We start from the raw sequence: 11,266 nt of genomic DNA, 5'->3' as shown, positions 1-11,266 counted from the left end.
AATTCCTGATAGAGGATTTAACATAAAGTGAGAGAGGACCAAGGGCTTTCACTATCTGCGATAGAAACCTATCAGGGGCGCATACGAGGACTTCGGTTTTCCCCTCGTTGAGTTGGAGGAAATTTGCAGCCATCCAACGTTTGATCAAATCTAAGCAATCATTCAGACGCTGAAGCTCAGATAAATCCTCGGGCATAAAAGAAACGTACAACTGAATATCATCAGCAAAATAGTGATAAGAAATGTCCTCAAAAGAGCCCATTATATGCTGGAGGGGGAGAAGATAAATTAAAAACAATAAAGGCCCCAAAACTGACCCTTGAGGGACACCATAAGTAAGGGAGGTAGAGGATGACCTAAAATCGGAGACTGCCACAGAAAAGGATCGGTGATGGAGATAAGAGGAGAACCACTCTAATGCAGTTCCAGATACACCAACCCATTTTTTCAGCCTTTCAATGAGGATGTGATGGTCAACTGTGTCGAAAGCTGATGTGAGGTCCAACATGAGTAGAACAGAGCATTTTCCTGCATCATTATTCATCAAGATATCCCTTGAGACCCTAAGAAGAGCTGTCTCCGTGGAGTGAAATTGACGAAAACCGGACTGAAACTTATCGTAAATGCCATGTTTGTCCAGAGCTGCCATAAGCTGCTTAGCCACAACCTTATCTAGAAGTTTAGCGATTAACGGTAACTTAGAGATAGGTCTGTAGCTGTTCCAAAGAGAGGAGTCAAGCTGAGAGTTTTTTAAAAGTGGGAGAATAGCAGCGTTTTTAAAATAAACCGGAACTATACCAGATGCCAGTGAAGAGTTGATTAAAGTGAGCACACATGGGCCAATAGACTGGAAGACATTTTTGAATAATGATGCAGGTATAATGTCAAGTGAACAGGAGGATTCACTGAATTCACAGTGTGTGAATGTGTGCGTGAATGGGTGGATGACTGGATATGTAAATAGCGCTTTGGGGTCCTTAGGGACTAGAAAAGCGCTATATAAATACAGGCCATTTACCAGGCCAGGCCACTAATTTCACTAGCTCAAGTAGTGAAACCGGAGAGAAAGTATCCAAGATAATGGGCCGGGATGGGGTAGAGATTGAGATAACAGGTGAGTGTGTAAAAATCATTCTCACGTTATGAATTTTTGCAAGCAGAAAAGACAGAAAATTTTCACAGTCCTCGTTAGAAAATATAGGGGCCGCAGGCAGAGCAGGAGTAACAATGTCACTAATGGTGTTGAATAGCACCTTAGGATTGCCTCTGCTCTTTGTAACCAAGTGTGAGAAATGGGCAGCCCTCGCATCTCTGATCGCATTATTAAAAGAAGCTAAAAGGTCCTTAAGATCCACCTACGCTCCGGTTTACGACAATCACGTTTTAGACAACGAATACTGTCATTTAGCCAAGGAGGAGATTTAGAGGCAGAAACACTCCTCATCTTAACCGGACAAATTTCATCTAAAATAGAAAGGCAATAATTATTAAAAAGACTGGTTGAGAAATCAACACCATTTTGAGAAGATAGCTGTAAGTTAAAAGCATCCACAAATTTGTAAATACTGTAAAACTTTTCTTCTGTCATTTAATGGTCGGGCATTGTACAGCTACAAGCATTTCATCCCCATGTCATACTGTGTATGGTTGTGTGTGCGTGACAAATAAAATTTGAATTTGGAATTTGAATTTGAAATTTCTCTGCTGTGGAGGAGTGGAAGATGCGAGAGCTAACCATCCGTCTGACGGGGGACAAAGGCTCATTAAAAGACAAGTTAAAAACAATAACATAGTGATCAGAAATAAAAATGTCCTCAGAGCAAATAAAATCAATATTTAAACTCAAAGTAAAAACAAGGTCCAGTGTGTGACCTTTGCTGTGTGTGGGACCGGACACATGCTGAGTCAAATGAAAAGAATCCGTAATGTTCATAAAGTCTCTGGCGAATGGGTCGGAGTCATCATCAACGTGTATGTTAAAGTCCCCAACTATAAGCACCCTAGACAGCCTCATAGTAGCGGATAAGAAGTCACTGAGCTCCAATAAAAATAACCTGTTATATCCAGGTGGACGATACACCACAGCACAGTAGAAAGGATCCTTGTTACCAATTTTAAGCAGCTGCAGCTCAAACGAGTGAAAAAGTCCAGTTTTCACGGATCGGCAGGAGAAACGGTCCTGGAAAGCCACGGCAAGCCCACCACCCCGACCAGACAAGTATAGCCATCCGGGCAGAGTTCAATAAGTGACGAGTAGTCTACATCCCGCTGCCAGGTCTCAGTCAGGAATAAAAAATCTAGTTTTTTAGATAATATAAAATCATTCAACAAGAATGATTTATTAGAGAGAGATCGAGCGTTAAAAAGTGCCATATTCAGTGAGCTAGAAGCCTCATTATTTGCAGAGGCTCGAGTTAAGGGACGTAAATACACAGGGTTCGAGCCGTCACGCTCGTAGAATCCACTCACCGAGGGAAGAAAAAGCCAGCCCGCAGAAAAGTCTGGATAAATCCTCCTGAGGTGGCACGGTCTCAAAGAGCCGGGCCCAGCGTATCCAAACAAGGCCGTGGAAAACAAGTCTCCCTCCATGGAGCTTTTCTGAACACAGGAGACAACGCACGCTCGACGTCGCTTACCAGACAAACCACGCCGCCAGTACATCCTGAGCTTTACCTGAATACCTCCTCTTCTCCCTCTCCTTCTCCGTGGTCTAGAGGGACCACTGAAATCGCCTGATGAGGATCCAGCTAATGGAGGAGGGTGGAAAATGCCAGAGGACGACGAGACATCGTGTGGCATCATAGAGGATCGGATGGATAGCAAAGCCAGGGCCGCAAATACATCCTTAAAACTGAGTGAGAACAGTAGAGCAGAAAAAAACAACACAACAGTAGTAGAGCGCGACAAACTACAACCGGCAGCGGCAGAGCTGAACACAGGCGCCATCATACCGGAAGGACTCGTATTGTTGTTGTGAAGAAAGCAAATAATTACATGAAAGACAGTAGTATTCTGAACAACAAATAATTAAGATTAAAGAGGAACATCTACTTAAGGAAATAAGGTGACTTCATTATAAAGTTGCTGTGGAGAAGAGGTAGGAGAAGATGAGTTGAGCAATCATTGCTTTTTCCCCATGCATAACAAAGCAATCTTAACCACCGCCTTGTCTCACCATTTATAGTCAGGGAAAAATTGTTTGAACCCCTGCTGATTTTGTAAGTTTGCCCCTTACAAAGAAATGGTCAGTCTATAATTTCAAAGGTAGGTTTATTTGAACAGTGAGTGACAGAACAATAACCACCAAACCCAGAAAAATGTATTTCTAAAAATCCGGTCCAGTTGTCCTGTCCCCTTGGCAGAAAAAACACCCTGCATGTTTGATGGTGGGGATGGTGTTCCTGGAGTCATAGGCACCATTCTTCCTCCTCCAAACACAGCGAGTTGAGTTGATGTCAAATATCTCAATTTTTGTCTCATCTAACCACAACACTTTCACCCGGTCCCCCTCTGAATTATTGAGAGGTTCAGTGGCAAACTTCAAACAGGGGATTGCAGGATTTCAGTCCTTCATGGCGTAGTGTTTTCTTGGTCCAGCTGCCTTGAGATCACTGATGTTCCTTCCGAGTATTTCTGGGCTGGTTCCACATTGTTCTCATTATTACTGAAACTACATGAGGTGAGATCTTGCATAGAACTCCAGACCGAGGGAGAATGGCAGTTATTTTATAGTTCTTCCATTTGTGAATAATAATGTTGTCACCTTCTCACCCAGCTGCTTGGTGATGGTCTTATAGCTGATTCCAGCCTTGTGTAGGGCCAGAATTTTGATTTGCCTGATATACTTGGGAAGCTCTTTCATCTTGGCCATGGTACAGAGTTTGGAATCTGGATGCACTGATGGCTTCTATGGACATCTGTATTTTATACAGGTAATGAGTTGAGAAGGCTCCCAACATCAGCTGTATAAAATACACTTGGGAGCCAGAAATCTTGCTGACTGGTGGGGGATCAAATAATTATTTCCTTCATGAAAGTGCAAGTTCATTTATAACTTTTTTGAAATGCATTTTTCTGCATTTTATTTCCGTTATTGATCTCACACTGTTCAAATAAACCCATCATTGAAATTAAAGACTCATCTTTGTTAGCGGCCAAACTTGCAAAATAAGCAGCGGTTCAAATAATGTTTCCCCTGACTGTAAGTGGTTTAATTTTATTTTGAAATACAAATGTAGATGTAATCCTGCTTATTTAGCTTATTTAGAGGATTTGATTACTAGTTTAATAAACAGGGATGTGCTTCTGACAGGGTTGTGCAGGGATCTGTTTTTGACTGTCTACAAAGGTCTGTCCATGGACTGTCATGTGTACATCCAATTTATGGAACTGACAAATCCAGCAAACATGGTCTGTTCATGCAAAGCATGAACCTAATATATTGAGGATAACAGATCCTTCAAATATTTAAAGGCTGACTGTTTCCCCATACTTGAGGGTGTGACAGACTGAAATGAAAGTGAGGGACATGTCTTGACCATAACTTTAAAGAAGAAATACGGATATTTTGAATAAACATTAATGCCAGAAGAATAAAGATTAAAGTTTGTATTCTTATGTTTTGCTTGCTGTAATTATTAACAGAAAAATACACAATGTATTATGACATTGTATTATGACAGAGAGGACAGATGGTTTGAAAGAGGAGTGAAAGAAGCCATCTATGTCCACTGTGAGTGACCATCTTTGAACAGAGGTGGGGGTTTACGACACCAACTCTCTGCCATCTATAATCCAGTTTTGAGATCCCTTCCCAGACGCCTTAACGCCCACTCACATCCTGGGCCATCTGACCTCAGGAATTCGCATGATAAGGTGGGGCCAGGTTTCACAATGAACACATCCGAAACTCTGGCTGATTGGGACCCACACCCAGTTTCACACCTTGGCTCAAGCGATTAGAGGATCATCAGGGGGTCCTTTTGTCCCTCTGTGGGGGGTCACTCCCACTAGGTTTATATCTGGGACTCTCCACCATTTGACCTTAGAACTGAAGAAGCTTCTTGGATGAGAGGTGAAACGTCTTCAAGCAACTTAAAGAAGTCCAGACGCTTTTCTTTGCAAGGTCCTTTGACTACGATGACCTGGATGACTGAGAACCTTCACAGACATATGTATTATGACGTTAATTCTAATGTTAATATTTTCTGTTCTAGACATTCCAAAGCTTCCCTCTGTGTCAGTGAGTCCCTCTGCTGAGATAGTGGAGGGAAGTTCAGTGACTCTGACCTGTAGCAGTGATGCTAACCCAGCAGCTAATTACACCTGGTACAAGGAACAACAACCAATCAGCCAAGAGAAGCAGATCATCTTCAGGTCCATCTGGTTTTCTGACTCTGGAAAGTATTGCTGTACCGCTGAGAATGAGCTGGGCAAAACAATATCTAAAGTCATCTCTATCAATGTGAAATGTGAGTGAAAAAACTTTTTGAAAACATAATTTCCCTCTGCTGAGATAGTGGAGGGCAGTTCAGTGACTCTGACCTGTAGCAGTGATGCTAACCTAGCAGCTAATTACACCTGGTACAAGGAACAAAACAGATCAGTAGAAAACAGCAGTTAATCTTACAGTTACAGAACAATTTATTTAGTTTATTATTGATTTACCAGTGTCAGTTATGTAGGGAAATAAAATAAGATTACAGTATGTATACATTTATGAATCAGATAATACACCCATAACCTGTGACCAAATGGTGTTGACAGTGCTTTCAGTCTCAGCTTTCATCATGTCCTCGAGATTTTCAGTTGGCTCAAGTTGGCTGCCAAAGACATCATCATAGTCTGCTTCATGAACAATGCCTTTTTATCGGTTTTGTTTTGTTAGACCATGTATTACTGTATCACACCCACAAAACCACCCGAGAGACATTCTTACATTCCATACAAAACACTTGAATAATGATAATTACAAGAGCTCTTTACAAGTAAAAATACTAAGTGTGGGTTGTAATATTTCATCTGTTCTCCAGGCTGATTTTTGATGATCTATTTCATCATGCTGTCATAGTCAATGCTGCTGTATATCCAGCTCTGTTTTTCTTAAAAAGAAATCTTGTGGTGCTTTGTGTCTATGTGTTTGACATTTTCCAAATACAAACTGAAAGAGAGTAAATGAAATCTTGTAGGACAGTGACCAGAGTGATATGAGCAAACTCTCAGGTTTGGCAATCAGTGTGTAGCAGTTTCACCGTTTGCCAGTCTACAGACACGGTCGTTGTCCTAAATATGTCAGATAGAGTTTCATTGCTACTTTCAACTGTGGAGCTTTTTAGATGAAATTAAGTGACCTCCCATTAGTCCCATTAGCTAATGCTAACCACAAGTCTTACTGTCCTGTTTTCTCTGTATTTAGTGTTGAGTTGGTTGAGGTCGACTTCAGTAAAAATCAAGATCTGCATGTTTTAACACACAAACAGTTGTTGTCCTGGCATTAGGTACAATCAAAATAGTAGTACAATGGAGTTGTTAAAATGTCCTAATGTTGGTTTTAGTATTGTTAAAGTTTAGAGTTAGAATTAGATTCAGAATCGAGTTGTTAATTTGAAGATTTTGGTCTGATTGGTTAAATGTTTTATCTCCATTTCTATGTGATCTCAAATCTTGTAATCCAGTGACAAATGTTCAGTTTTGTCACTGTTTCCTAGACTCATGGAAAAAAATTGCTGCAGCTGCATTAATCGCTGTTCTAATTCTGGCTGTCATAATCATCTGTGGGATCATATTCATTAGGTGAGCAGTTCAGTTTTATTGTTGTTATTAAAAAAGTCTTTAGTGTTTTCATGTAATAATTCACTGATATGTTCATTCGTCCTTCTGTACAGAAGAAAAGGGTGCTTCAAAACAAATTCATCCAGAGAGAGGCCAGACAACAAAGCAGAGGTAAGGAAGAAGAGGTCAGGTATCAGGTATACATATATGAACCTGAAAAAGACCATGTTAATGTAACTTAATATCCTTGTACATGTCTGTATACTGCTGTCATACACTGCACAGTTGAAAGATAAAGTTAGCTGTTGTAGTACAGAAAAGTGGGTATTAACCCAACCAGATATTAAGCTGCGTATACATTTTGTGACTGTGGGCCATCTAAGATAAAGAAAAAATGGTGGTGATAGCTTTGATTGTGTTTAATGTGGTTGTCCTATCTTAAACAGTGGAAGAACTTAAAAGGTTGGCTGTAGTAATCTTGTAAACAAAGACGGTCTGAGATAAAATCATTACAATGCCAGAAATTTAGGGTGATCCTCTCACAGTGTGCCTGCTGCTGCAATCAACATCTATTAACCAACCATCAGAAACGCAGCATGATGATCAGCTGTGCTGATCAACTGAGCACAAACACTCATGAAAGCGACAAAACAAAGAGAAATGATGGAAGTATCTGGCTTTTAGGAGTTCCAATAAAGAGGAAGATCTAGTAGAGCTCTTGCAGCAGGTTGTTATATGACAGCTGCCAGCTGTTATCAAGTCTGAATCCAGTCTGATGATTCGGTATGGACACCAACAGCAGAGGAATAAAAGCTGATCATTATCATTGTACGATTCACATGCTTCAAACTTCATGTCCCACCCAGGTTTATGAGATCCACACTGCACAGTGTGGCTTGTAATGATTGATTTATAATACTGTACAGTGTGTGGGTACCTTTAGTTAAGACAGTGACTAACTGTAAGCAGTTTTCATGTGTTGAGAAAATGACACTTATTTGTTTAATGCTGTTGTTGGTGGCATTGCTCTTCCTTTGCTCGGGATATAAACCTCTCCAGGAATACAGATACAAGGTTTGGGAGGCTGTGGCTCAGATGGCAGGGGAGGGTGGGGGGGTCCAACCATAACCTTTCACCTTTAATAGTCATCTTGAATTTCAGGAAAATTCATATTATTACATGTTTGACCCTGCACCAAGTGGGCGTCCAAAGCGTGACGGCCCTTCAGCTCCAGCACAGAGTAGAGCAGCAGAGGAGCAGCAGGATGATCTTTGCTATTCCAGTGTAACTTTCATAAAGAAGCCAGAAGAGCACGACTACTACAACATTCTTCCCATTAAGACCAAAAGAAGAAAAGAAAAGGACGAAGAAGTAACAGATGTGGACTACACTGTGGTCAGATTAAACAGCACCCAAAGGTGAGCACACTTATTTTCTGTGGGAATGTTTCCATAATTTCTTTGTTTTGATTTTGTAAATGCATTATTTATTTAGTTTTGGTGTAACTTTGGTCTTTGGTCTAACTTAAGAAAAGAAAACACTTAATGTTACTGATATTGTGATTTTTATTGACATCATGTTTACCTTTACAGATTAAGAGATCAACGGGCTGCAGAGTATTCATCAGCACTGTACAGCACAGTCTGGAAAAAGTAGAGTATGAACATGAATGTTTGTCCTCAGTGTACATATTTAATGTTTTTAGGAAGATACTGCTGTTTATGGCTGTGTTTGCATTTTGATAAAGAATGATGCAACAGATATAACAAATGTGTCCTTGGACAGTGGACTATTATAAACGTTAGAGCTATGTATATGTGTAACACATGTAACAATCATTACTAGTTTATTAGATGTTAATCTAGCTTGTACTGGAATATAAACTTAATACAGCAAACAAGAAGCACTCTGAAAGCACAAACCACTCTCTGGGCAGTTTTATTTTTAAGGGAAGATTATTACATTTTGCATATGTATTTTGTATTCTTTATTATTTTTAAACTTGCTTTAAGAAGTTTGTAATGCAGTAAAAAAAATGCAATGTGCAAGCATTTTAATATACTTGACATAATTTGAGTATAATATATATATATTTTTTTTATTCGTGTGGATATTGTAAATACACATTCACTTCATTGTTTAATACAATTCGTTTAAATCTTTGGTAATAAGCATTAAGTGAATAAAGATTTGATTCGGTTTATTTTGTACATTCAAAATGTTTTGATGCATTCTCAGTCATCCAGGTAAGTAAATCCCAAAAAGTTGATTCAGTTCATCTGGACGTGGTGTTTTCAGTGGGAGAAACATTTCATCACTGAGCCAAGTGACTTCTTCAGTCTCAAAATGCTACATCCAGATGAACTGAATCAACTTTTGGGGATTCAAAATGTTATGTATTTAAACTGTTATAAGATGTTAATCTAATGTACACAACAAAGGCATACTGAAATGAATCTGAAATTATATTGCCATTTTAAAAAGCTCCATGAAGCATTATTATTAATTTCACCTGTAGACTAATCTATTGGCCTTAAAGATGAAGTCAGAAGTCAAATGTGACATGAAATTTTAAATTTTTATGCAGTAATTTCTTTCTTCTCATTTTAAAAGGGATTTACAGGCCTTTGTCTGTTCATGCACATTAAGCGGGTACAGAGGAAGTCAGGCAGCCAGATGTCTATCTCTCTAAAATTTTCCAACCACAGAAGAAATCATCTTCAGATCACATCTTCATCTCCATCCATTTTTACTTCTGAGAATTGCATTTCCTGCTCTGTCTCTCTGTGCGTGAGTGTGAATAAGAAACCATTAGGTGAATAATAATAGGCTACATTTGCTTTGCATTGTCCCCACCTGATGACAGTGGTATAGTATGATATGATTCCATATTAGGTTCTTGATGAATGTGTGTTGTTGTTCTTCAGCATGGTTCTATGTGTCCCTTTTTAACTTTGAGTACCCGCCCCTTTAAAGATCTCTTAACAGCCCTGGAGCAGAATAATATCAGTCCATGAGTCTCAGACTGAGGCAGAGCTGAAGTGTGAAAGCAGCTGCAGTCCAGCTGGTTTTCTTTTGTGTGGTTCAACAAAAACAAATTTTGTTCCAGTCATGTAAGGTTCCTGTTTCGTCATAAATGTTCCAGGATCAACCTTCCAACTGACCAAAAAGTTAGTTAATGCTTTTAAAATTATGACTATCACACCAAATTTGTAACCTAAATTTGGCTAACAGCAAACTTAACTTGATAATTAGAGTGGGTGGGTGTGGTGAATGGGTGAAGCAGAGGTTTTGGAGACAGTGTCGGAGGAGTCGGGCGGCCACAGCTGCCAGTCATCAGCTAATTGTGATTCCTCTATTTTGTCTCAGGCTACGTCCACACGTACCCGGGTATTTTTGAAAACGCAGATTTTTCTATGCGTTTGCACCTTTCGTCCACACGTAAACGGCGTTTTCGGTCACTGAAAACGGAGATTTTTAAAAACTCCGGCCAGGGTGGATATTTTTGAAAACTCGTTTTTGCATTTACGTGTGGACGAGAAAAATGGAGAAAACGCAGCATCAAAGGTGTGCGCCTTTTTTGACGTCACACTGTGCGCCACGGTATTGTTTCGGTGAAATGAATTTCTACAATACTATTACTGTTAGTTGTACTCTCTGCAGTGTTTAAATTCTTACATATACACACACAGTTACTGTCCCGCCACACATACGACTCTGTTCCACTTCTATGACCCATCCTTGTTTACTATTTCCCACCGAGGCTTCTAGACTAGCCAACATTTCTACATGGTTAGGAATATAGCGCCACCTGTTACTTTGGCATCTTCCTAGCAGCGTTTTCCTTCATTTCTGTGTTTACGTGTGGACGGGATTATTTTTTAAAACGAAAAATCTCAGTTTTCAAAAATACCCGTGTGCGTGTGGACGTAGCCTCAGTAGGTCGCTGGGACCAGGGGTGTGTGAGTGATGACTGTGGTGTGCAGTGTGTGTTAATCACTGCAAGAATAAAGTCTGTGTGTTCTATCATTGAGAGACCCAGTGTCTGTATGTTGGGTCCCACAGTAACAATGAGTGATACAATAATTTATTTATTATTTTGTACAAATTAATAAAAAAAAATCAGACATCACAGCGACATGATCAGGTAGTCCAATAAATGAATTCTTTTTAATTAAACAACCAGTTTCTTGTTGTTTGTGTGGTTTTTTCCCATATTACTAACATGCCAATTTGTTTGTTGTGATTTATTAGCAGCCAGACTCATATTTTCTTTAAATGACAAATTTATTTAAGACGGAGTGATTTATGTAAGTCTGGGATGGTACGTGTTAACAGCCGCTCATAGATCCTACCTGCCGGATCTTCTTTTCATTGATATTGCTGTTATGACTGATGAAGCCGAGCTGGTGAGTTTCTGTGTTAACTAAGTAACATGTTAAAGCTATAAATATGACTATTACTAAACTGTACTGTCATTAATAGTGTTGCTTTG

The 11,266-nt window shown here is 39.6% G+C and overlaps 1 protein-coding gene across 1 annotated transcript in view; it reads left to right on the top strand.

Annotated features, from left to right (window-relative positions):
- LOC102200622 (B-cell receptor CD22-like) overlaps window positions 1–5,479 on the top strand; it is a 12,954-nt gene extending 7,475 nt beyond the window's left edge. The window contains exon 4 of the mRNA XM_013915038.1: window positions 5,217–5,479. Coding sequence (XP_013770492.1) covers window positions 5,217–5,479 — 263 coding nt within the window. The remainder of the gene's footprint in view (window positions 1–5,216) is intronic.
- Window positions 5,480–11,266: the final 5,787 nt, after the last annotated feature.

This window comes from Pundamilia nyererei, unplaced genomic scaffold (assembly GCF_000239375.1).
Source record: "Pundamilia nyererei isolate P.nyererei 1_Seehausen unplaced genomic scaffold, PunNye1.0 scaffold00250, whole genome shotgun sequence".
Classification (NCBI taxonomy): Eukaryota; Metazoa; Chordata; class Actinopteri; order Cichliformes; family Cichlidae; genus Pundamilia; species Pundamilia nyererei.
This window is presented reverse-complemented; position numbering and strand designations above follow the sequence as displayed.